This window comes from Protopterus annectens, chromosome 4.part0 (genome assembly GCF_019279795.1).
Source record: "Protopterus annectens isolate FY-2018-M chromosome 4.part0, PAN1.0, whole genome shotgun sequence".
In the NCBI taxonomy this organism is placed as follows: domain Eukaryota; kingdom Metazoa; phylum Chordata; order Ceratodontiformes; family Protopteridae; genus Protopterus; species Protopterus annectens.
The window spans coordinates 1,998,759,538-1,998,786,741 of NC_056733.1; the positions used below are offsets into that span (position 1 = coordinate 1,998,759,538).

Genomic DNA, 27,204 nt, shown 5'->3' on the forward strand with positions numbered 1-27,204 from the left:
TCTATGAAAAGCACTTTCACAAAAGTGTGCTCAGCCATTTCACATTCAGTGAAACGACCGTTCGATGAACAGCACGGATCCCATATACATATACACACACTACATGATTATATACATATACATATATATACACACACACTGCCCCTTTTTACAGCTTACGTTTTTACTATTTGTAGATGCTGCTATGTAACTGATTACCTCAAAAACATTACTCAATCATTATTTTATTAAACTCTTCAGTTCAGAACCAGTCTAAAAATGGTACTCACTTGTCATCTCTTTCCAGGCAGTGAACTAGAATAGGCAGTATTCCAGATTTGATCAAATCATCAATTGGTGGATTTCGATCACTTGACAATAATTTTCTGTAAAATAATCCAGACAATTTACAGTAAACAAGGTTCTAACAATAACTGTAGTTGCTTCCTGCAGAAAATATAAACTAGGAAAAAAAACAGAATAAATGAGAAATTCTTGCAAACCACCAGCGGCACAATATAAACTCATTTCCTGAGAAATGCTACCCTTAATGCAAAGCGCATGCTTAGTAACAAGTGTAAACTTACTTCCTCTCTCAAAAAATTTAAAATATAGCTAAGTAATCAAGATGATGGCTTTATAACAAAGAAAACCTGAAGTCAGTATTTTCAAAATCCTTTAAATCAAGATCCCAGCCACGACAGTCCTCAAAACTTTGCAAAGGTCAACAGTATAAGTAAGCTTACCATAACAGCAGATGTTTGAATGATCATTACTGCACTGATCTTAGCTATACTAGCTATATCCTGCTCAGGATAGAACAGATGCCCAAGTTCCAAAGCTTCAACAGCATCTGCTTCTCACAGTTATTCAGCTTGAGATGAACTAAAGAAAAAGTATGGTTTAGGTGGCAAGCCCTTCAGAGCTTTCATGTCAACTGAGGGGGAGGCTACAGCCCTGAAAAGGTCAGTAAGTGGATGCTCCCCTCCCTGGCATAAAGGAACTTACAAAATAAGAGGAATGCAGAGAGGGAGTGGACACTGCAGCAGTGATCATTATAATCTCCTGTCAACTATACCATGTTCACTACACTGATCACTGATGCAGAAGCCTTAACGATATGGGTAGAATAACACAGCTCAGACTGACAGGGAGGAGGAGGAAGAATGAGGGGTCCAAGAGCCCTACAGAATGGTTCTAAAGCTAGTCTTAGACATGGAAAATTAATTCTGCAGTGCTTTGTAAAGGTATGCACACAGAACCAAGATGCTACTTCTAGAATACTTTTAGAATTTAACACTTTCTAAAAATCCACAGATGAAGCATAGTTTTGGTGAAACGAGGCTTAACCCTACCTGGAACTGCCTTGCTCTAGTAAGTATAAGAAAATGTAACAGCATGAGACTAACAGTTGGAAATAGTCTGCTAGAGGTCCTTTCTTATCAGTAAATGAATTGATCAGAGTTCCTAAAAGATTTTGCTCTGTCAGAGTACTTGAGAGGCCTGTAGATACTGAAGTTATGGAGTATCCGGTCTCCCTCAGCTTTAGGTTCTGGAAGGAATTCAGGGATAGGGACAGCTTGGTTCCAAGTAATCTCAGATACCACTTTAGGCATAAGTTGAAGAATAAATTCTTAAGGAAACCATACCTTTGTGGAAAATGATACAAGGTTGACCCACCATAAGAATTTACAGCTCACATACTCTTCATGCAGGAATTAGAGGTCAGAGTAATAAGCAATTCTATTTTCCACGTTAAGAACCTCAAGTCACCCTGATGAGGTGGTTCAAAGGAGCAAGAGTTTTTTTTCCATGATTTAAGATTCCAAACAGAAGCTACCTGTTTTCTATACATACTATTTTCTTCAGTCTGTGAGGAAGCTTGAGATAACTGCCCTTGGCCATTTCCAATAAAAGGAAGAGCCATTACTGCATATGTCAGAAGGAAGTCACCAGAGAGTCCGTCTGAATCTTCAGAATAACCCTAGACATCAGTGGAAAGGGTGGAAAAGCATACAGGAACATTTCTGTCTAATGAAAAAGCATCTGCTTTGCAGGTCTTCTTTCACAGAGTCTTGCAGTAGAAATCTGTAAACTGTCTGTTCTGGGTGGAGGCAAAGTCGATTTAAGGTGGACTTCACTGCTGGATCAACTCCTTAACACCCCAATTCAATTTCCATTTGTAAGGGTCTGTTCTAGTCCTGTTCGGCTTATCTGCCACAAATATTTGCTTTGATGGCATGTAAGATGCCAGTAGACTGAAACCCTACATCTCAGGCTACTATGGCTAGTCTGCAAAGATGGCAGGATGCCCTCCCCCCAATGTGGTGCTGTCTGCACACACTTGTAACAGTCCTGGGTACCAACAATGACTGAAAGTGTTCAGAGCATTTATAGTGCTAACACCTCTTTTACGTTTGTGGGTTTTGTTCTGACTTCTCCATGCTAAATACCTTGTACTTTTATCCCCACATACACTGCATCCTAAGCAAAATCTGAGGTGCCTGTTGTTGCATACTGTGCTGGAGATGCAAGAAAAATGGGAGACCAAAAAGTCTCTCAAACCTCAAAAATGGAATGTGGAATGTCAGAGAATATTTACGCAAAGACCATACACATTTTAGGTACAACTGATTTTTTGTCATGTGGAGTCTTGCCAGAGGAATCATGAAAATCATAAATGCCATGAGACTTGGAATACTGAGGAATTCTCAGGCTGAGGCCTAAGTCAGAGAAAAAAAAACTCTGGAATAAATCTAGACACAGATCTATTTTTTCCTGTGGAAGAAAAGCTCTAAACTGAGATACCTAGGAAATACCCCAAGAAAACAATCCTCAGAGAAGTTAAACAAAACTTTTTTATCTTCTCTTGGAACTACAGTCTGTGTAGGAGTTCTGCAAAAGAGACTAAGCACTTTGGGGGGGGGGGGGACTTTGCAAAGATAAGCAAGTTGTCTAAATAAGGAAAATTGTGAATACCTTGAAATCTGCAGTAGGCTGTCATTGGTGCTAGGTGGTTTGTAAATACCCATGATGCAGCAGATAGATCAAAGGGTAATGTAGAGAACTTAGTGTGATACTGACAACAGAAAACCTCGTGTTTAAAAACTGGGTCTATAGGGATAGGATTAGAATTTAAAAAAAATGCTTAAAATCACAAGAAAACTCAAATGGGAAATGACTTGTACAAACTGTGAAAGGATAACATTTTAAGTTGGGCACTACCACAGACTGGTTTAAAAAAGAAATACCAGAATTGGTCTCCATGAATCTTATTCCTTTGTAACCAGAAACATTTTTCAATAAAATCCTTCTCCTAGCTGTGAAGGGAGGAAAAGTTTCTATCACCCTGAGTAAGGAAGTGCTAAATGACAGAAGGGAAGAGAAATTTGGTCTGGTAGACTTGAAGGGATCCCTTGAAAGGGAGGACAGATTAATTTCACAAACCGTATGTCAAGCTCTGTTGCCAAAGAGAAAAACAAGTTCAGACTTTCAGGAAGGATTTTATTTTCTTTGTTTTAATTAGTGTGGTGTGGTGGGAAGGGATAGGGGAGTATTGTTTGTTCTGTACGAATGGTCCTTTCCTTTTAGATGCCTCGTGCCACTGTTTCTGGCATATCTGCTTATGATTGCTTATTTTAATTTTAAAAAAGGTTGCAGAGTTAGCATTAAGCCAAATGGCAAAATCGGAGAAGGAAGGCTGCAAATCTGAAATTACTTGAAACAGCTTGCCTCTCATCACATTTAAGGACATTTGCAACAGATGGTTCTAAAACAGATTCTAGGGAAGAAGTTGACATTTCCACTCTAAAATCTTCAGGAAGGTTCTGAGTATACAAACGCCTTCATAAGCTTTCCAGTGACAGCAGCCCTAGAAGTGGCATCAGCAGAATCATAAGCACATTTGGAAGAGTGGGTAGCCACTTGAGATACAGAAGCAAGTAGAATACACTAAGGTGCTTTCCTCATACGAGGACAAGATGCTACAAATAAAAGTTATGTGCTCACCTTAACTACGCATCTGTGTTATCCATTTTCATTCCTCCTCAACTGACAGGGTCTCGGATAAGGCATGGCCACATTCACTTAGATTTTCAGATCCAAGGTTGGGAGGGTGGCCTAATGGTTAAGGTGTTTGCCTTACAAACACAAGGTGCAGGGTTTGAGTCTCACAAGGGATAATTGGCTAGGCTTAAAGTGGCTCACAAGAGCAGTTAGCTTAGTACTAACCTATGAACCAACTCATGACTGCCTCCCTTTACCCATAATGCCTCAGAACCCTGCTAATACCTCAAACTGAGTTTGCTGCCACAAATGCAAAAAGATTAACTATAGGCAATATAGAAGAAAAGTCAATAGGAAAAATGGGCTAAAACATGAACAGTGGTTCCACATTCATTATCAGGTCACTCCATGAGGAAAAGGGGTGGGAAAGAGGCCAGGAAGCTGAAGAATTAAAATGGACAACACAGATGCATAGTTATGGTGAGTACATAACTTTTACAAATGAAGTTGTCATTTTCATTCATTAACTGAGGACGGAGAGTCCCCAGCTACATGAAACATGGGTGGCACTCATGGAAGGATATTCCAGAGTACCACAGAATCAAAAGTAGCTCTGTTTCTGGAGATAAAGTCCGATTTGTAATGAGCAATAAAGGTATGAGCACTGGACTAAGTGGCTGCAGCACAAATGTCATCCATGGAAGCTCTACCAAAAAGCAGAAGTAGCAGTCATGGCTCTAGTGATGTGAGCTTTACATTTGGGCAAGGAAAGGCCTTGCTGACTGTAAAACAATATGCAATCTGTTAACCACTTTGCTAAGGTAATTTTGGAAACTTTTCCAACCTACTGGAGGCAAAGGAAACTAACACTGATCTGCTTTTCTGAGGTATTTTGTCCTGTGGAGATATAAAAAAAAAAAAATGGGTGGAAAGTAAGGATCAGTGTGTAATGTAAACCCATCTTTATGGAAAACCAAATAAGGGGATTTTGAGGACAGTATTTGGAGTTCAGACACTAGGTCTTGCTGAGGTAACTGCCACTAGAAAAGCAGTTTTTCAAGAAAGAAACTTAAGAGACTTGACCAATGGCTCGAAGGGGGAGATAGTTAAACCACGCAGTAACACAGTTGGATCCCAGGGTGGAGTAGGGTCTTTAACTGGAGGCCTAAAGCAAAAGGTGCCTTTAAGGAAAGCTTTGCTTGGATAAAGCTGGAGGAGAAGCATGGTCTCCAATAAGATAAATCGAGATGGCTACTAATTAAACTTTGATGGTGGAAAAACTAGCTCCTTCTTGAAAAACTGACGCCAAGAAATCCACAACAGCAGGAACAGGTGCAGTAAAAGGTTCCAATTCTCTTTTGATGGGCCCAACAGGAAAACCTTTTCCATTTATTCCCGTAAACTTTTCTGGTGGAAGCTTTCTAGGATGAAAGTAGTAGCTGGTGGACTGGGGAGGAAAGTTAGAGGAATTGGAGAAACCATGCAGTTAATTTGAGGCCTGCAATGTCCAGGTGTGGCATACCCGAGGGATGAGTGATCAGATCTGAACTGGTGTCCAGTATCCAAGGTGAACAAGGAAGAGACCAAAGGAGAACCACACCTGATGATGCCAAAAGGGAGCCATGAGGATAACCTTGCTCTTCAACTGAAGTGCTTTCTGTAGAAATCTGGAGGCTACAGGTATGGGAGGATAAGGGTAAAGGAGAACAGAGGACCAAACAGACTAGAGCATCTCTCAGCGACTCCCCAGTTGGGGGTGGAATTAGGGCAAAGATCCGGCTGCACATTTTTGGGAGAGAGAGAGATCGCAGCAAGGTTGACCCCTGTGATCTGTGATGGAAAGTTTTTTCCACCACTAACTGACAGACCACTTGTGAGGCATCAGAATGGGTCTGCTGAGTTTGCCTGCTTGCACCCTAGATTTCCCTGGACTGTGAATTGTCAAAAGGAAGCAGTTGAAGGAGACTGCCCACTGCCACACTCTCACTGCTTCTTGACAAAGGGGATAGGATCAGTTGCCTCCCCCTCCAACCCCCCCACTTGTTGATATACCAAACCACGGACATGTCTGTCTGGTTAGACAATGTTACCAGAGGGAGGCAGTCCTGAAAGGCCTGCAATGCTAGGACTGCCCTCATTGCCACAATAGTGATAGGCAAACTGGTCTCTTCTCGGGACCATGTACCTTGGACTGTCCATCCCACGAAATGCCCCACTCCCCATCTCAACTGGGATGCATCAGTGGTCACCATGGCTACTGAGGGGGGGTGGAGAGACAGACGACCCTGAAACTTCACTGGACTGCATCCACCAAATCAGGTAGTTTCTGAAAACCCAAGTGAGTTTTTATCAGTGACGAAACAGTAGGTTGAAGAATCGACCACTGAATAGCCAGAGTCCACTGAAGAATGTGCACATAGAACCCAAGCCATTGGGACCAAGGTTATAGCAGCCACCACTGATCCTAAAGCCTTGAGGATGAGTCTTGCTGGGGGGAGGGGTGTGAAAATAAGTTATGCACTCACCGTAACTTTCCATCTGTATTGTTGATTTTTCATCTCTCCTCACATATGGGTTCTGATCCGCGCTCTCAGATCCAACTCAATCGTTAGTAAGCTTGTGTTGATCAAAAAGCTCTTGGGTAACCCCCCCTACCCATAATGCATCTCACCATCACTACAGATCTTGCTTGCTATAATTATATTAGTAGGAAGAAAAGGGTTGGTATTTAACACAAACATGCCTTAAATGAAGCAATTTCTGGAGTCTAATGAATTTTAATAAAACACTAGTAATCATCCTCCCGTTCAACCAGATATCCAAGTATTGGGGTTGGAGGGTGGGATTGTGATGACAGACAAAAAATAGACAATACAGATGGAACATTATGGTGAGTACATAATGTCCATCTGATACTGGTAATTCTTCATCTTCTCACATGTGGGACAGAGTCCTCAGCTACCTTTATCCAGGGTGGACTCATGGAAGAATATCCCTCATAACCATCACGCCAAAGGAAGCCCTGCCCCGGATACCAAATCTAATTTGTAATGAGTAATAAAAGTATGATGGTTTGCCCAAGTGGCCACTGCACTAATCATCCATGGAAGTACTGGAAGACTGTGGATGTGGCCACTGCTTTAGTAGAATGAGCCTGAATGGAGTTGTCGGGCTTCATGCCTTTTGAAGAATAATACAACTAGAAAACCACTTGGATACAGTAACTTTGGTAATTGGCAGGCCTTTCTAAGGTCCTGCGAATGCGACAACTGTTTTGTTCTCTGAAACTCTCTGGTTCTATTTATATAGAAACGTAACAGTCTATGAACATTCAACAGATGAGGTGTATTTCCCTTTATTACTAAAATTAGAAAAGAAAACAGGCAAACGTATAATCTGATTAAGACTTGTTTGAGAAACAACTTGGGCAAAAAGGAGGGCTTAGTATGCAACAAGACTGGCCTTATGGAAAATTACTTATGAAGGTTCAGAAGACAGAACCTGAAGTTGTGAAATCCATGTCGCTGATGTGACAGCCACCAGAGAGAGAGTCTTCCAGGAAAGATACTTAATGTCACAAGTTGCTGCAGGTTCAAAGGGAGGCTGAGTAATCAGATGCAGGTTCGAAGGGAGGCTGAGTAATCAGATGCAAAACCAGATTTAAATCCCAATGGGGAGAAGGGTCCTTGTAAGGAGGTTTTAACAACATTGTCCTTTTTAATAAGGCTTTAATACGTCTGTGAGAATTCGAGGAGAAGTTATCAAACCCAATATGGAAATCTGGAATGGCTGTTAACTGCGCTTTAATAGTAGAAGCTTCTGCCCCATTACTGAAAAGGTGGGCTATGAAATCCAAAATGAAATGAACAAGAGCTGTGATGGAATCCATGTTGTGTTGCTGTGGCCAGAAAATAAAACTCTTCCATTGACGGCTTATGGAAGGACATCAAAATATGATGGATGTGGGAGGTGAGCATAGGTTCTCTAGTGATCAATGGAATTGAAGGAACCAAACTGTCAGCTTGAGATTGAGAAGATTGGAATGAGTCATTCCTGTTGGATGTGACAACATGTCTGGAGAGAGATCCAGAATCAAGGGATCCTTCTGTAGGTGTGGCCACAGGAAGGGGAACCAGATTTGTTGAGGCCAATATGTCGCAATGAGAAGTACTGCCCTCTTCAACCTTTTGGCTTTCTGAAGAAACTTGGGGATCAATGGAATGGGGGGAAAGGCATACAGAAGTCCGGGGAGACAATCATGTATCAGAGCATCCCTTGGGGTTTGTTCCTGTGGTGGTATCAGGATGAAGTAGTTGCTGCACTTGTTTAGGGGAGAGGCGAAAAGATTGGAGCAAGGCTGGCCCCATGTGTGGAAAATATTCTCCACTACATTCTGGTTGAAGGACCACTCGTGGATGAAAGTACTACCTGAAGTTGTCATTTTCATTCATATGCGTTTCTTTTAGAAAGTGGTTGGATGGGACTGCCCATTGCCACACAGAGCGCTTTCCGTACCATACCATCGACATGTCTGATTGCTACCATCCCAAGAGGAAGGGTAGATTGAAATGCCTGCAACGCTAAGAGCACCGCCCTCATGTCTAATATATTTATGTGGAGCTTGGCCTCATCTGCTGACCAGATACCCCACCCCCCACCCCCACCCTAGCTGGGAAGCATCTGTAGTCACCATACCTTGTGGTCGAGGAGGAGCAAAGGGTTAGCCTTGTGTCACCATCTGAGAATGAATCCAACATGAAAATGTGCTTTGACATATGTTCTTTATGAGGATGTGACAAGACATTAAGCATTATTGACCACTGTGAGGCTAGAAGCCACTGCAAAATTCGCAAGTGAAACCTGGCCAGTGGGACTAAAGTGCAGCAGCCATGGAACCCAAAGCCTGAAGAACATGACTGGCAGCTACTCTTGTTTCTGATAACTCTCCAGTCTGCCTCTTGATTGTCAATACTCTGGAAGAAGGAAATTTAGGTTCATATATGTGTACTAGGCTAATGGCCCTAGCCCATAGGATTACCCTGGCAATGTGTCACCAGACTTTAGTTACAAGTGCCTCTGTCAAGTAGAGCCACTGGAGTGATCTCCTGGGTGAATTTTCCATTTTCCATCCACTCAAGATTTCTCTTGAAGAGGGCCAATGAGGTGCTCTGTTTGACGTGTATGGGAAGTCTATTTCATAGCATGGGCAGTCTCCGAGTTATGAACCTGCCCCTCCAACACATTCTGTTGATTGTGGTAATGAAGTTGAGGTCTGTGGAATGTGTGGTGTGGAGGGATTGGGATTTCTTTAAATGTAGCATTTCTAACAGAGCTGGGTCAGACATGGCTCTAAGTCGAGCAGAGCTCTCCTCCAAGTAAGCGATATGAGACAGAGAATAGCTGGAGTTTTTTTTAGTCTGTCCATATAGGGCAAGTGTTTTAAAGCCTAGGATCCTCTTTGTGAGGTACTTTTGTGGGCTCTACCGTTGTTGCAGGTGTCTAGTGAGGTACATGCCAAATGGGGCACTGTACTCGATGATAGTCTCCCTCAACTCTTCCCTCATTAGGCCAATGACCTCTTTCTTCCTGGATGCAAAACCCTCTTTCTTCCTGGATGCAAAACCGTTAGTAATGAGATGTGCCACATAGAAGGACTTTCTGACCACAGTGGCAGTGTGGTGGTCAAAAGAGAGGTTGCAGTCAACCTGGGTTCTGACACCAGTCGTTGGTCTCAGTGAGGCCTTACTGCAGGATGTTAACATCACTTGGGGAGATAATAATGGCTCCCAACTTGCAATCATCTGCAAACTGTCAGCCAGAGTCCCTTCGTGTTGGACTGAACTTCTGCCAAACAGGAGTGGGGAGCCAGGACTGATCCCTGTGGGACTCCACTAGTGACTGATCGGCACTCTGACTTGGAGTCCGCTACTTTCACACTGTGGGTTCCATCTGTGACCCAGTTTGCAACCACCTAGTGATATAGGGGTCGATGCCTAGCTTACTGAGTTTTTCTAGGATTCCTGAGTGAAGAATGGTATCAAAGGCCTTGGCCAGATCAAGGTAGGTTGTATGAACCACCTTGCCTTGAACAAATCAGTCCATCTCAGCAAGTTCTGAATGGTCATTGTTCATTTGGCAATCATCTGGCTTGTGTCTAGCAGGACTCCTATGAACTCGATTTGAGTGGGTTCTAGATGAGATTTTTGGTGATTTATTATGCCTAATTCTGAACAAAGTTGAACAGAGTCTCTAGTGTAGACTACTGGTCAGGGCAGAAATGAGCCAGTCATCTCAGTATGGAAACACTGGAATCCTCGTCTCCGGTGAGCCGCAACCACTGCCATGCAATTGGTGAACACTCTGGGGAAGGTAGTGAGACCAAAGACAGCCTCCCAACCGGAAGCGTAGGCAACCTCTGGAGCACCTACACATTTTTATGTGGTAGTACGCATCCTGAAGATCTAATGAGCACATCCAATCATCCTTTTCCAGGAAAGGAAGTATGAACTGAACCATGACCATTCAGAACTTGCTGCGACGGACTGATCTGTTTAATTTGCTGAGATCCAGAATCGGTCTCCATTCCCTGTTTTCTTTGGAACTAAAAAGAACTTTGAGTAAGTGCCAAATCCTGTCGGGTCTGCGGGGACCTCTTGGATGACTTTTTCTAGCAGTTTCAGAACTTGTGAAAAGTACAGTTGTGTACACTTACCATAAATGTAGATGTGCAAGTGTATTCACTATTGCAGTCATCACACTTGGGTTGTCTGCCTGCAGGTAGCCCTCAGTCGGCCCGAATACCAAAGACTTAGTATTTCTGCGTTGGTTGCTGTCACTCCAGGACTGACGTCAGGGGGTATAAAAACAGGCAGCTGACACCATTACATCAGTTTTTCTTTCCCCAGATGTCAGGAGCCCCCCAATAGGGAGCTAAGGTATGGTGGAGGAAAACACCACCAGTAGAAAGTAAAATACCAATACCCCTGAAAGGGGGGGGGGAGTAAAAGGCAGACAGTAGAGAGAGAGAGAGAGAGAGAGAGAGAGAGAGAGAGACAGAGAAACCAGGGGGCTGGAGGGAGTGAAACCAGGACTGCAACAGTAAATACACTCAAACATCTACATTTATGCTAAGTGTACACAACTGTACTATGTTCTTCGTGTTTCACTGTCGCAGTCATGACACTTGGGTGGATTCCCAAAGCTGAAGGGTGGAGGCAGTCAAGAAGAGTTAGGGCTGGCTAGAATGCCCTGCAGGACTGCTGTTGCAAAGCCTGCCCTGGATTTGGAGACGATAGGCAAATGATAGTGCTTGGTGAAAGTGTGTACTGAACTCCAGGTAGCAGCTTCCAGGATGTCCCTGGTAGGGACAACCCTGAGATATGCTGTAGAGGCAGATATTGCCCTAGTGGAATGTGTTCTGACCCCCTGCGGGGTTGGTTTCCAATGATTCTTGTAGCAGAAATGGATGCAATGTGCTATCCATTTAGATATTGTTTGCTTAGAAATGGACTTGCCCTCTGCCCCTGCTGCAAAGTTGACTAATAACTGGTCTGATTTTCTGAAGGCCTTAGTCCTATCCAGATAAAATCTGGGCTGTCTGTGCACATCCAAGGAGTGCAGGATCTTTTCTCCTTTATGTTGAGGATTAGGGAAAAAGGTTGGCAAATGTATGGATTGACAGATTGATTGAGAGCCACACAGAACACCACTATAGGCATAAAGGAAAGGTTTGTCCCGAGAGAGACCCTGTCAGCATGGAAAATAATGAAGGGTTCCACAGCCATAAGTGCTTGTAGTTCACTCTTCTAGCTGAAGTGATGGCTAGAAGCAATGCTGTTTTCCAAGAGAGGAATTTTGAGTCTGCTGATGCTGCAGGCTCAAAGGGTGGAAATGTGAGCTTTTCCAGTACAAAGTTAAAGTCACAGGCAGGGTGAGTGCTCTCCTTAGTGGCCTTAATTTGTTTGCCCCTCTCAGGAACTGTTTGATAAGAGGGTTTGAGAAGAGAGGTGGCTCAGTGCTGTAATGAGCCGAAATGGCTGAGGCATGTATCTTAATGGAAGAGGAGGACAGGCCTTTGTGAAGTGGATCGGCTAAGTAATCCAGGATTAAAGGCAGGGAGGGGCATAGTTGTGTCCTCTCCTTTAGACAGACTGTAGGAGCAGTATCTTTGCCACTTATTCGCATAGGATTTCTTTGTACTGGGTCTTCTGGCTTCAAAAATGACATCCAGCACCTGTTTGCTTAGAGCTGCTGGGCTAGGGATTCAAGGGATAAGCCAGGCTGCCAGATTTAGGGTTTGCAGTTGCGGATGCAAAATCTGCCCCTCCTGCTGAGAGAGCAGGGTAGGCTCTGGTGTAGGTGCCATGGTGGCACCGATGTCAGGCTGCGCAGGAGTGGGTACCAGTGCTGGCGTGGCCAGTCCTGGGCAATCAGAACTGTCCTCGGTCTGTCCTCTCATTTTGAGTAATACTCTTGAGAGAAGGGGCAAAGGTGGGAATGCATAGACTGAGAGATTTACCCGCTGAAAGGATAGGGCATCCACTTTCCAGGCCCTGCTGTGAGGGTTCCTGGTGCAGAATCTGCTGAGCTGGTGGTTGCAGGGGGAGGCAAAAAGGTCCACCTCTGGGGTCCCCCATTTCTGAATCGGAAGGTTGAAGGTGATGGGCTCAACTGCCACTCGTGTGGGTCTAGGCGATTTCTGCTCAAGTCTGCCAGTGAATTTTGTTTGCCTGGCAGGAATTGAGCTACCAGATGGACTTGCATGTCCAATGCCATGTTCCACAGAGCCATGGCTAGCCTGCAGAGTGGGTAGGAATGGGTTCTCTCCTGCTTGTTTATGTACCACATAACAGTGGTGTCTGTTTTTATTAGAAGTTGTCCTGGAAAGAGTAGGGAACTGAAAGCTGTCAGGGCATTCTGCACAGCTAGCATCTCTTTTTGGATGATGTGCAGATGAATCTGACTTGGGCTCCAGTGGCCCTGAATGCATTTGCCATCCATTTGTGCTCCCCAGGCATAGTCTGATGCATCTGTAGTTAGGGTCTGGGCGGCGTGGGGTTGAGTAAAGGGCAGTCCCTTGTGGTTGCATGCTTCTGCCCACCAAAGGAACTCTGTCCTTAGACAAGGGTATGATAGGAATAACTGTTTCCAGGCGCTGAGAATGTTGGCACCAAAGACTTTTCAAGTACCACTGAAGTTTCCTCATATGCAGTCTTCCATATGGAATTAGCAGTATACATGAGGCCATGAACCCTAGGGCCTGCAGTATTTTCCTTGCGGATAGCTGGATTCTGGTGGCCATTTGTTTGAAGCAGGCTGTCAGACTTGCTTTTCTGAAGTGAGGAATGCCATCTGGGATGTTGTGTCCAAGCTTGCTCCCAGGAAAACAATCTTTTGACTGGGCACCAGTTTTGATTTCTTTTCGTTGATGGTGTACCCCAGGGAAGTGAGGAGGTTTTTCACAAATGTCAGGTGCTGCAACAGCAATTTCCAACTGTCCGCCTGAATCAGGCAGTCGTCCAAGTACGGGTAAATTTGGATATTTCTCTGCCTGCAGTATGCAATGGCTGAAACCAGACATTTTGTGAATACTCTGGGCGCAGTAGATAAGCCAAAGGGAAGTGCAGAGAAATGATAATGCATAGATCCGGCACTGAAACATAGATACTTCCTGCATGACTCCCTTACAGGGATGTGAAGATAGGCTTCTTTTAAGTCTAGGGTGACTAGCCAGACATCCTTGGTTAACACAGACAGAAGCTGTTGCAGGGTAAACATTTCAAATTTTGGTACCACCAGGAAGGTGCTGAGATTAGAAAGGTCCAGGATTGGGCGCCAAGAGCCCCCTTTTCTGGGTACCAGGAAGAGTCTGGAATAGAATTCTTGACATATCTGTTCCACTGGAACCGGATGAATAGCTCTGATGGAGAGCAGGGATAGAACTTGGTTTTGAGCCTCTGCCCACTGGTTTGGAGGAAGGTCTGGGAACCCTCTTGGGGTTGGCAGTGAGTGGCAGTAGAATTTGTACCCCTAGGATACAATGTTGAGGACCCATCGGTTTTGTGTGATGAACATCCAGTTTTTTGCATGAAGGGCAAGTTTTCCTCCTAGGAGTACAAGCAATTGGGCAGAGGTGGGGAGTGGAACAGAGAAGTCATTGTGAGTATTTTCCGTAAGGAGGTGGCTTACCTCTCCCTGCTTTGAGGGTGGGGGCACTCCATTGCTTAGATCTCTGCATACCCAGAGACTGTAGTCTGGGTGGTCTGTTTCCCTTGGGTCTGGTTTGAGATGGCCTGGAGGGGGCTGGAAAGGACCAGTGTTTGGAAGGGAATGCCTACTGAATCTAGGGGGTTGCACTTGTAAGAATTCTTTAACAGTCTGCATAGACTTAGCTTTTTCTTCGATCTTTTTAAGAACCTCTTCTGCTTTGGTGCCAGACAAACTGTCCTTAGTCAAAGGAGCGTCTAGTAACTTTGATTTGACATAGTCTGGCAAGGTCTGCTCCTTGCGCCAGGCATGTCTTTTCAGTATAGAACCAGTGACTGCTGCCCGGCAAGATGCTTCTAGGGCGTCAAAGCCACACTGCAAAGTATGCTTGCTGACTTGGCTTGCAGAGTGCATAATCTCCTGCAATTCTTTATTTTCTGCACAGTCTGTAAAGGTGGTCAATTTTTGCTTAATAAGTTCCAAAATATGTTGCTGGTACTTCAGCATGTGAAACTGACAATTCAATGCCCTAATAGCAAGAGTTGCAGAGGTATATACCTTCTTACCCAATCTGTACAAAGCTCTGGAATCCCAGTCTTGGCTGTAGTTGCCTTGATACCTTTAGGGTCATGGGAAATTACTTCTGGGTCAGCAGTAAGATTCTTGAAAAGAAATGTGCGAGTGTCAGGTATTCTGTAGTACCTGTCTAGTTTCCTAGGGGCAGGAGGTAAAGTATCAGGAGTAAGACTGGGTTCCATAAAAACAAATAGACAACTTCCAGGACTGGGGGTATTGCTAAAGGCCTATGCTGCAGCAAATCTAAAAATTTTCAGTCTCTTTTTGGACTGAGGATAGTCTTTGCATTCCCAGTGGTTTCACCAAAGGAAAAATCCTCTGGAGGGGAGGCAGAGGGAATGGATTCCTGTGCATCTGAATCCTCATAAGCAGATAAGGGTATGTCTTCATAATCAGATACCTCATAGTAATCGGACTCCTGGTCTGTTGAAGCTGCAGGGGACTGGTCTCCTTTCCTCTTAGCAGGGGAAGGCTGACTTGCCCTAATCGGCATAAGGTCTTCTGCCATTCTAAGCATTTGTCGTTGTAGCATGGGAGCAGGGTCATGTGCTTTGGTAGTCTGTTTTCTAGGTGTAGCTCATACTCTTGGCCTAAGAAACTCTGTAGTTTTAGATAAAGTTGTCAGTTTGAGTCGAACATCAGTAGTGCGAGGACTGCCTCAGAAGTCGGGTGACTGCACAGCAGCTCCGGACCCATCCAAGGTAGAGATATCCGCAGGTTCCATAGTCGAAGAAGAGTCTCGCTGCATACCAGACTTTGAATGGGTCTCGATAGAGGCCTGCAAATCCAATGAAGCGGGCATCAGGGGCTGCAAAAGCACCTCACTGAGTACTGGCGTCTAGCTTAAAGGAAGCATCGCCGGCAGCTTTGGACCTATGCAGTCTGTCTTTATCCTTATGTTTTTTCAGAATATCGATAGCTGGATGGCTTACCAAAGCCATTTCAGAATACGGAGATAGACAGCGAAAGAATTTATTGACAAAGAGAGCCCGACAACGAATGGTTCAGGCGTTGAACAAGGCACAAAACCGACAGCAAGGTATGATGTGGTCTGGGCCTAAACAGGTGATGCAGTAGGAATGAAAATCTCTGTGTGGTATTTGCTTTCCACAAGCAAGACAATTGTTAACTTTTTCTGACATCGGTTAGAGCAAGAAAAAAGGATCCCCAAAGGGTTACTTAGCTTTAGAAGACTTGAGCATTATTCAACTCAAACGAAAATTCAGGTAGCGGGCCCGTCCGGAACTTGTGAACTGCTTCTGCTTCGGGCTTCTCGGCAAGAAAGACTGATATAATGGCGTTTGCTGCCTGTTTTTGTACCCCTGACGACCTGATGTCAGTCCTGGAGCAACAGCAACAGATGCAGAAATACTAAGTCTCTGGTATTTGGGCCGACTGAGGGCTGCCTGCAGGCAGGCAACCCAAATGTGATGACTGCAACAGTGAAACATGAAGAACATCTGTTTGATCCCTTTGACTGGATGGAATGTCTGGGATTTTCTCGTTAGGAAGAGGTTGTTGGAAAAGGGAATTTGGTAACCCCTGGAATATTACCCTCTGCACCCACACATCGGAAGTTTTTTGCCAGGCTCTCCAGTGCAGGGACAGACAACCCCTGCTTGCCTCTAAAGGTGGACAATCGGGCCTCCTTTCAAGTGCACTAGAAAGGTTTCCTGAAGAACAGTTCTCAGGAACCTTGGTTCTGTGGACCTCCTCTGTCATGAGGGCAACATCTTCCATTGTTGTTTCCTCCTCTGCGGGAAAACTCTCCACATGTGTCCTGGCAAGACCATCGAGACTTTTTGAACCCCATTTTCCTATCTGACCTTTGGGATAAGGTTGCAGATTGGCTGAAAAATGTACGCCCAGCGCAGAAAGGATTTTACCATCTTTCTCACACCTGTACAATGTATCCATGACTTTGGGCCCAAAGAGACGTGCCATCAAACGGAATGTTGACAAATTAAGACTTAAAAGGTTCCACAAAATCACAAAGGCGCATCCAGCCATGCCTCCTCATGGAAATGCCAGAACACTCCACTCTGCTAGTTCTTTCGGCTGTGTGGGCAATGAGCCTCAGGAAAGAGTTAGCAACTGAATGCAGGGTGGCCAACTGGAAAGGTTTTTTCATCTTTTTTTTTTTAAAGCTCCCAGAGCTACTGCTCCTTGAAGAGTATCTGAGCGTTCCTTGATCAGATCCCTTTGTAACCTGGTAAAATGAGATAAATAATTCAGCGATCGCAGGACAAAAGTCACGGAGGAAGACACTTCCCACATCTATCCAATACATCTATCCATCATCCTAGAATCTTTATTAGGAGGATGGATAATGAACTCTCCTTGGAAAGTTCTTTCTTGGTCACTGTCGCCGTGACCATGGCATCTACTGCAACCCCCTTAGTCCAGAAAGCCTTAGCAGGAGGAGTGGTTATGACCTTAATCTCCAGGGAACTGGCTCAATGGAATCTGGGGTCTCCCACACCCGCAATGAGATTAGTTTTATAAGATCATCTGTGGGTAGAGTCACCCAGGAGGTAGACTAGTGGGAACCAAAGGCGGCCAAGGTACACAGACTCCTCAGGTGAGGGGTTGCTGGACTTCCAGTCACCCCTCTGCTTGAGAATTTTTAGAATCTCCCCAAAGGAAACAGCTTTGAAGGGTGACTGTGGGGAACCTTCACCTTCATCAAGGTCAGGGTTTTCAGTGGCTGACTCCTCTGTGAAGTCTAGATGCTTCCTCTTGCACAGCCTCTTCCAAGGAACCTCCTCAGTAGGATAGACTGGAGAGGTAGAAGAGTTGGGAGCACCCTGACAGGTATCCTGGAGCCTAGGTTCCTGCTGTCCCTTGTCTGTGGAACAAAATGGGATGAAAAAGAGTAGTGGACACCTGACCGGGATAACAGATCTGAAGGAGCGTGCGACTTGGATTGTGCAGTGGCAGCCATAGCCCTCTCTAAAGCTCCAAAGGCTGACTGCTCCTGGAAGGATGAGGACTCCTGACAAGACAAGCCATGTGTTTGGAACAAAAACCCCCCAAATCCAGAAGACAGCTCACCCAGGGTTGAAGCCGGAGCCAAGCTCGCTTTCACCAAATCCTCAAGGGGCATTGACCACTCAGATGATCTGGGTGTCAACTACACCTGAGGTTCGTGAAGCTCACTTCGGTGCCAGGAGCTCTCAGGCTCCGAAAAGGCAAATAAACCCGAGCTGAAGTCTGATTTGAGGAAAATGACCTAGGTTCCGAACTCAAAGGCACCAGGCATATCAGATCCATGAGCTCTGAAACTTGCCCTGAAGTCGGAGGAGGAAGAGGGGGAGTGGATGGTTTAGGTAGACCTGGAGCCGAAAGGGCTGAGGTCGAGGAGACCCAGTGATACTCTGCCCCCATAAGATCTTTTGCACCATCCGTTCAACCTATTCTTAAGTAATACTCTAGGTTGAACGGGAAGACATAACAGAAGGGGATGTCGGCCTGGATAGAAAGGAGGACTGTACCCTCGAAGGTACTGGGTCATATGAGAGACAGTACTGTTGTCCTTGGCAAGGTCAGTATTGGCTTGAAAGGGTTAAACGTTGGATCTGACCCCAATTGATCCGACTCATCCTTGCCAGATGAGGTCGGAGCTGAAGAAGCCGGACCCAATGAATTAGTGGTTGAAGCAGAAGGCTCCGATCGCATTAGAGACTCCCCAGACGAGGGAGATTTTGTCTTAGACTTCGGCTCCAAATCAGTTGGAGCCGAAGGCCTTTTCTTAGCCTTGTCTGAAGATTTGGAGGACAAGGAAGAAGCAGGACTCGAATGAGCAGATTTAGTTTTAGGGGTAGATTCTGCTCCAGAAATGGCTTCAAAGGCTGAAGGCAACATTCCTATTAAAAGGAGTTTGTTCTTTTGGTCTACTAAGGCTCTATTATTAAATGAGTGATGTATCGCATAGTCCTCCTGTAAATCCAGAGGTCCACGACAGTATGCACATAAGATCCCGTTTAGCGAATCGCACTTATGCCCACACTTTGTGCACTTCTTGAAGCCAGCTGTTTTCTTCCGGTTTCTCCTCCATAACAGAAGAGGCACAACGCAAACGGAGACACTCACTAAGAGAAAAAAACAGAGAAGAATTTTTTTTTTTTTTTGAAAAGAAAACCCTACCAACATTAGTAGGCAAGAAATACCTCTAGGGTAAAGGGGGGGGGGGTAACCTATGGAAAATAAATAGTTACTGGTGGGGAAAAAAGGAAAGTAAAAGTTAACTACAGTAGTGAGCAACACCGGAACAGACAGTTACAAAAGGAGCACAGAAAACTTATATTATCAAAATCTACAAAAGTTTGAAGAAATTTGAAGAAAAATCACAACCTGATACCAAGAAGCTAGCTGGAATGACCATGTCTTCTCAAAGCGTCAAATGAGATCTGAAGTAATGAAGAAAGATGTGCTGTGGGTAAGGAGGAGGCACCCAAGAGCTTTTTGGTTACCACAAACTTGCTAACGGCACAGTTGGAACAGAGGGCTCTGATCCAAACCCACATGTAGAAAAGATGAAAATTTAACAGTATCAGATGACTCTGTTTCACCTGCAATCTTAAGAGATTATACTCCGATGGAAGAAATGCTAGTTAGCTGATGGCGTCAAGGCAAGCACCTACAAATTCTAAGACTTGGATAGGTTGTACGAAAGATACAGCACAGTTGATTGTGATGCTTAAAAACAGTGACATAGTTGAAGCAAGTAGTTCTTGGCTTTTTCAAGGAGATTCTGGTTGCGGTGGCGAGGAGTCAATAGTCTAGGTAAGGAAATGCTCTGAATCCAAGCAGACTCATGACAGCTGCTACTACTGCCATACACTTGAACTCGCTTGGGCATGTGGTGAGACCAAAGAGCAGCGCTCTGATCAGACAGTAATTGCCCCCCAGCCAAAACTACAGATACCTTTTGGGGCATCTGTTCATTCTGATGTGATAGTATGCAACCTGCAGATTGATACAGCACATCCAATTGCCCTTTCATAGAAATGGTAGAATGGACTGAATCATGACCATAAAGAACCATGGAGTTCTTTAAAATCTGAGACAGCAGAGGTCCAGAATGGGTCTTGGGTCCCCAATCTTCTTTGACACCAAAAAGAATCTTAGGTCCCCTCTCTTCTTTGACACTAAAAAAAACCTTGAGTAAGTTGCGAATCCTCTCTGGTCTGGTGGGACCTCTTGGATGATTAACAGCTTTTGACCTTCTAAGGTTGCAAACTCCTGCTGACTGGCTGGAATGTCGGGGAAACTTCTGTTTGGTTGGTGGGATTTGCAAAAAAGGAATGAAATAGCCTCTGGATATAATTTTTTCACCCACATATGCTTTGTGATTGATGCCTAGGGTTATGGGTGCAGAGACAAGTACCCCCTTGACTGCCTCCAGAGAACAGCAGTCAAGCAACCCTTTTAGAGTGCTGGAAGGGTTCATCTGAAAAAGTATTTTGAAACCCTTGGTTTTACGTGCCTTCTATGCCGTAAGCGAGACATCATCCACTGGAAACCCCCACCCCCACATCTGGGGAAGTATCTCATTGTGAGTTCCGGAAGGGACCTTGTGACTTTCGGAACTACATCTTTTCACCTCCATTCTGAATCCTGGAAAATTATCTCTTTGGAGTAGAAAAGCATATTCCCACAGCACCAGTCTTTCTCACTGCGGGAGAGCATTTTTTTTTCCATGCTGGCCCTAACGAGATCCATCAATGGAAGCAGATGAATGAAGAATTGAGCTCTGCAAGAACACATACGCGCATCCAGGCATTTCTGTTAAGACTATCTGAACCCACCACCTGGGAGGTACCTTCAGCTGCATGACAGATTGACCTTGCAACGATTGGGGACAGATGGGCGAAGGCTGCCAGCCTAGTCAAATAGAATTTGATACATAATTCTATTAACTGTATAAATAAATGTAAAATACAGGCTTGTGTTTTTAAATGTAAGAAAACACTGAAATGTGGAACTGCAAAATATGTGACAACATTGCACTCTGCTGGCCCAGTGAAGCATGTTGTATCCTATCATTTTAGAATTCGGTCCCAGGGCGGCTGGATGAAGATTTCATGCCCGTTGTTTTGAGGCTAAAGTTTATGACTAGAATTTAGATGTGGAACGTGCTTTATTGCTTTGGTTTCTGCTAGCATATACATGTGAAATGTCTTGTATTGTTGCAAGTTTCTATGCAGGTGTTAGATTGCTAAATAATGCAGTTTGTTGCCTGAGAACTCAGACTAAGGTGTTAAGATGATGCAATATGAATACTGGGAAAACCCAAGTGTCAAAAATGATGTAATTTTAGGAGGGCCTTAGAGACATGTTTGTTAGTAATATTTAAATACCATTTCTCACAAGAGACCAAAAAGCATTTTATCTTGGATATCTAAATCAGCACTGCTTATGCTCTTTGTGTATGCAAGTAGGATTGTAGCACTGTGTTTTCTCTTAAGATTAGCTAAAGATTAGAAAGTTAGATTAAGTATTTTTCTGTGCAATCAGATCTTTCCTACGATATTATTTTAAGTTTCTGTGGGATCTCTGCACTCTTGGATATCTCTGTGGTGTAGTAGATTTGTCTTGTGTTTTAATTATTTATTATTAAATATTTTTTAAATCTTCTACCTGTGGCTGGTTTGTGTAGAGATGAATTATGCTTTAGAGTACATTATATATTTATACAGTTTACTGTCTAAGCCCTTCCAATAAGCGATAGACTGTATAGCCACATTACCATTGGATATTAATATTGCACAGTAATAATTGGACAACCTTTTAAGGGCCTTTTAGTAGCTGATATTAACTGGGTGGTGGCAGTAATTACTACCGTATAGTCTGGGTAAAGGGGCACAGCTGGAGAATCTGTGTCAGCCTTTCCCAGGAGTGTCTGTAAAGTGTATAAATACTTATCTCAAAGTGTGTGTGTGTTGTGTCAGCTACTTGGCAGGGACACGAAGCACTGATTGGACAGAGAAGGTACTAGAGGTTCTAGCTTGCCCGGTTAGGCTGAGACCTGGACCCTATAGCTGTGCCAGTGGGGAGGCTTATTGGGAATCTGGTGAGCAAGGGAGCAACCATCCCCAGACTGACTGTGATCTCTGTGTGCACTTAAGGGAAATTGTACTTTACTGTGTGTTTTAGTTATCCTTTCCTCTTCTAGGAGACTACCTACCTGGTGTTCGTGGTGAGGACGGAGGCTCCTTGATTGCTGGGCCGGGCACGGTCGTCACAAACCTCATGGACATATTAGAGACAGACTGAAGGGTTGCCCAGTTGTGAAGACAGTGGTTTGTGTTCCTCCACAGACATGGAACCAGGTACAGATTTGCAAAGTTCTTTAATCAAATCTCTGCAATCCAGTGAATTTTGCCAAATAATATGGCAAACTAACAGCAAGTTGCTGAGGCACAAATGTGCTTTCCAAATCTGTCAAACACCCTGGAGACTCTGTTACAGGAATGAACAGAAGTGCTCTGTTCTGTCATCTCTCTAATGGTCACCACCACAACCATGGCATCTACAGGAACATACTCCAATCAGGCCTGTCTTTATGAGAGGCAAGAAATTTATCGGGGCAACGAGGAATGGGTTCTATGGTATCAGGTTCCTTCCATGCCTGGCGAGACACAAGGTATATAAAAGGTACTCAGTTGGGGGGCTGGAGGATACCCAAGACATAGATGGACCACACCTGAAGGCTTCTGGGAAGGGGGAATCAAAATACTATCTACCTTTCTGGCTAAGGATCTCTAAAATGTCTGCCAAGGGAGATGTCTTTTGGTGGACACCTTGGGGACGCTTCACCTTCATCAAAGTCAGTGTCTTTGGTTAGAGAGTCTGAAAGGGTATCTGTGCAGCTTCTTTTAAAAGATCTCTTCTGGGGGGACCTCGTCAGTGGGATAATTTGTAGAGGTACCATTAGACAGGGGAGATTCTTGCAAAGGAACTGTCTGGAAGATCGAACAGGCTGGCGGTCTCTGTGGGATAGGCTGACGAGGTGTGATATGGTGGCAATAGAGGGATAGGATGCAAAGAAATAACAGTAGGCTGGATTCTTAAAGGACAGAAGCCCTCTTCACCACCTCAAAGGCAGGAGGCCAGGAGAAGCTCGTCCTGGCCACACCTGAGCTGAATCTCCAGGTGCTGTCGGGCCCAAACTGTGCCTGGGCTCCTGTTGGAAGGGAGGAGTCGGGCTCAAGTTGTCCAACGCTGAGGGGAAGGTATGGCTTCGACAACCTCCATGCTCCTGGATCCAGCGCAGAATATTTGGCTCCAAGACTTATCCTGCAGTAGAAGTTCAATGCCAAACAAGTCAGTCCAGCTTACTGTGGTGATCACTCAAGGCCAGAGAGTTAAACCCAACACAAATACAGCATGGAGTTTCAAGGTGGGCCGCTGCCAAACAGTATATGCATTCCCTGTGGGCATCAGAATTGGGTATTTTATGCCCACAAGAAGTGCACTTTTTCAAACCCGTAGGTTTTTCAGCCGTGGTAGAGGAGAAAGGAAAAAAAGACAGGGACAGAAAATGGATTTTTTTAAAGAAAAAAATTCAAGAAAATACCAGCGACAGTATATAAAACATCTTATGAGCAGGTAGGAAAAAGAGAAAGAAAGGTAAGTACCATCAACAATGTTAAAAACAAGCACCCTAGAAAAATGGGTATGAAAGAAAAGAGTGACTAAATGCTAGAAACCAGAAACTCTAAAAAGGGAGGAAGGGTGAGAGTAAAAAGTACAGTTGTGTACACCTACCATAAATGTAGATGTTAGAGTGTCTTCACTGTTGCAGTCATGACTGTAGGGTTCTCCCCTGCTGGCAGGCAGTCCCCGTTCGGCCAGAATCCCAAAGTCTGGGTCCGGCGTCGGCTGTTCAACCATGCTCCCTGACGTCAGAGCGCCAGGAGTATAAAGCTGACAGCAGACGCCATCTTCTCCAGTTTTTCTTGCCCCAGATGTCAGGAGTCCCAAAATGAAACAAGGTCCCATAAGCTATGCAAATACACCTCAGAAGAATGGTGGAAAAAGAAAATGCACAAAAGTAAAAATAAGAGGGGACAGGAGGGTTGGAAACCCAGACTGCAACAGTGAAGACACTCGAACATCTACATTTATGGTAGGTGTACACAACTGTACTATGTTCATCGTGTTTCACTGTTGCAGTCATGACTGTAGGGTAGAATCCCAAAGCTGAAAGAAAGGGAGGTGGTCATAAAGAGGAAGGGGCGGCTAAAAGGCCCTGCAAGACTGCAGAGGCAAAGCCTGGCCTAGACTTAGAGTAGAGAGGTAGATTGTAGTGCTTAGAAAAAGTATGCACTGAACTCCAAGTTGCAGCTTCCAAAATGTCCTTGGTAGGAACTCCCCTGAGGAAGGCAGCAGCTCTGGTGGAATGAGTCCGTATACTCCCTGGGATTTGCTTTCCATGGTGAGAACAACAAAATCTGATTCCATGAGCAATCCATTTAGAAATGGTCTGTTTTGAAATGGCTTTACCTTGGGAACTTGAAGCATAACAAACAAACAATTGTTCTGATTTTCTGATGTCCTTGGTTCTGTCCAGGTAAAAACGTAGCTGTCTGTGTACATCCAAGGAATGTAAGATCCTTTCCCCTTTATTTTGAGGAGTGGGGAAAAAGGTTGGCAAGTGAATAGTTTGATTTAAAGCCACTTTGGAAACCACCTTAGGCATGAAGGTAGGATTAGTCCTCAAAGATACCCTGTCTTGATGAAAAATAATATAAGGTTCCACAGCCATAAGAGCTTGCAACTCTGAAACTCTCCTGGCACAGGTTAGTGCTAACAGGATAGCTGTCTTCCAAGATAAAAACTTGATGTCAGAAGAGGCAGCAGGCTCAAAAGGAGGCAAGGTTAGTTTTTCCAAAACATAGTTGAGATCCCAAGCAGGAATGGGAGGAGATCTAGGAGGTCTTAAGTTCTTAGCTCCTCTGAGAAACTGTCTCATGAGCTGGTGGGAAAAGATGGGAGGGTCTGTATTATAATGAGCAGAAATAGCAGAGGCTTAATGGAAGAGAAACAGACCCTTATGTAAGAGATCAGTCAAGTAAAGTAAAGTTAAAGTAATGTTAGGAAGAAGAGGATCAGAATCCTGAGCCTGCATCCAGGAACAAAATCTTTTCCATTTTCCTGCATAAGATTTTCTAGTGCTAGGACGTCTGGCTTCTAAAATGACATCCATAACCTGCTTGGGCAGTAAAGAAGAAATCAAAGGCCCTGGATTAACCAGGCCGCCAGGCTGAGTTTTCTGACATGAGAGTGTAGAACCTGACCCTGATGTTGAGACAGAAGGTTCGGAGACGGAGGTAAAACCCAAGGGGGCTCCAGGCATAGGTTTTTTAGAGTTGGATACCAAAACTGCAGAGGCCAATTTGGAGCCAGCAAGATCATCATCTTGGGCTTGTCCTGTTTTATCTTCAATAAAACCCATGGAAGAAGAGGAAGAGGCGGAAAGGCATATCCCGAGAGGTTCCTCCAACTGAATGACAGGGCGTCCACTTTCCAAGCTTCTCTGTGGAAAGTCCTGGTGCAAAAAGTCTGTAGTTGATGATTGAGATGGGATGCAAAGAGGTATATGTGAGGACATCCCCAGACTGCTGTTATCATCCTGAATATTTTGGTGTCCAGCATCTACTCGTGTGGATCCGAAAGATTTCTGCTCAGACTGTCTGCCAGGAAGTTTTGTTTTCCTGGTAGAAACTGAGCTTGAAGATCCAGACTGCAAGATAGAGCTGTGTCCCATAGATCCACGGCTAGTCTGCAAAGGGGGTAGGAATGAGATCCCCCTTGCTTGTTTATGTACCACATAACCGTGGTGTTGTCTGTCCGTATCAACAGTTGTCCTGATTGTAAAAGATTCCTGAAGGCCAATAGAGCTTTCTGAACGGCTAACATTTCCTTTAAATTGATATGCAGGTGCTTCTGATCCTTTGTCCAAAGGCCCTGCAAACAGTTGCCCTGAAAATGGGCTCCCCAAGCATAATCCGAGGCGTCCGTGGTTAGGATCCGAGAGGCAGGAGGCAGACGGAAGGGCTTCCCTTTGTTTAGAGCACATGCCCTGGACCACCAAAGAAATTCCTTTTGAAGGCAAGGAAGGATGGAAATCAGTATGTCTAAACTGTGGCAATGCTGAGACCATACACTTTTTAGGTACCACTGTATTTTCCTCATGTGTAGTCTTGCATATGGTACGAGAAGGATGCAGGAGGCCATGTAACCCAAAGCCTGCAGGAATTTCCTTGCAGAAAGATGAGTTAAAGTAGCCAAGGTTCTAAAAGTTGAAGCCAGCTGTAGCTGTTTTTCGGATGTCAGAAATGCCATCTGGGTTGTGGTGTTTAGAAGTGCACCCAGAAAAGTTATCTGTTGTGATGGTGTCAAATTTGACTTATTTATGTTTACAGAGAAACCCAGGGTATGTTTACAGAGAAACCCAGGAACTTGAGTAGGTTCTGTACAAATTCTAGATGCTGGAGTAAGACATCCTTGCTGTCTGCCTGAATTAGATAATCGTCCAGATAAGGGTAAATTTGAATTCCCTTGAGTCTGCAGTAAGCTACTACTGGAGCCAGGCATTTGGTGAAGACCCTGGGCGCAGTAGATAGTCCAAAGGGCAGCGCAGAGAATTGAAAGTGCCTCGGTCCGGCTTTGAACCAGAGGTATTTTCTGCGATCCTGCCTGATGGGAATGTGTAAATATGCCTCCTTTAAATCCAAAGTTACCATCCATGCATTTTTGGACAGCATTGGAAGTAGTTGCTGTAGAGTAAACATCTTGAATTTTGGAATCTCTAGAAAGGTGTTCAAGACCGACAGATCCAGAATGGGTATCCATGAGTTTTGCTTCCTTGGGACTAGAAAGAGCCTTGAATAAAAACCTTTTCCCATCTCTGAAAGAGGAACCAGTTCTATGGCATTCATAGCCAAAAAAGCTTCCACCTGGTTTAAGGCCTCCGTCCATTGATGTTTTGGAAGGTCTGGCCATCCGCTTGGCCTTGGCAAGGTATGAAAATGGAATCTGTAACCTCTTAAAACCACATCCAAAACTCATTTGTCTTGGGTTATTTGAGTCCAATTTTGATAAAAAAAGAGAGAGATTTCCTCCGAGAGGGGCTTCCAGGCAAGAAGTTTCTGTAGCCCCACAGAGGGAGTCATTGAGTTTGCTTCCTTTGAGATTGTGACCTGTCCTCTCCTCCCCTAGGGGTGGAAGCAGTCCACTGTCTTGGTCTATAAGCAGCTTGTGATTGAGGTCTCCCTCTGGAACGTCTATATCTATCCCCCTGAGGCCTGTCTGAAGTGGGAAAGGACCAATTTTTTGAAGGCCAATTCCTGCTAAATCTAGGAGGCTGTACTTGTAAGAAATCTTTAACTGTTTGCATGGATTTCACCTTATCCTCCATCTTTTTAATCA

At 44.5% G+C, this 27,204-nt stretch overlaps 1 protein-coding gene across 1 annotated transcript in view; it reads right to left on the reverse strand.

Moving 5' to 3' along the window:
- Positions 1–27,204, reverse strand: part of KPNA4 (karyopherin subunit alpha 4) — a 1,407,074-nt gene that overhangs the window by 1,023,245 nt on the left and 356,625 nt on the right. Inside the window, exon 6 of the mRNA XM_044069621.1 lies at positions 270–365. Coding sequence (XP_043925556.1) covers positions 270–365 — 96 coding nt within the window. The remainder of the gene's footprint in view (positions 1–269; positions 366–27,204) is intronic.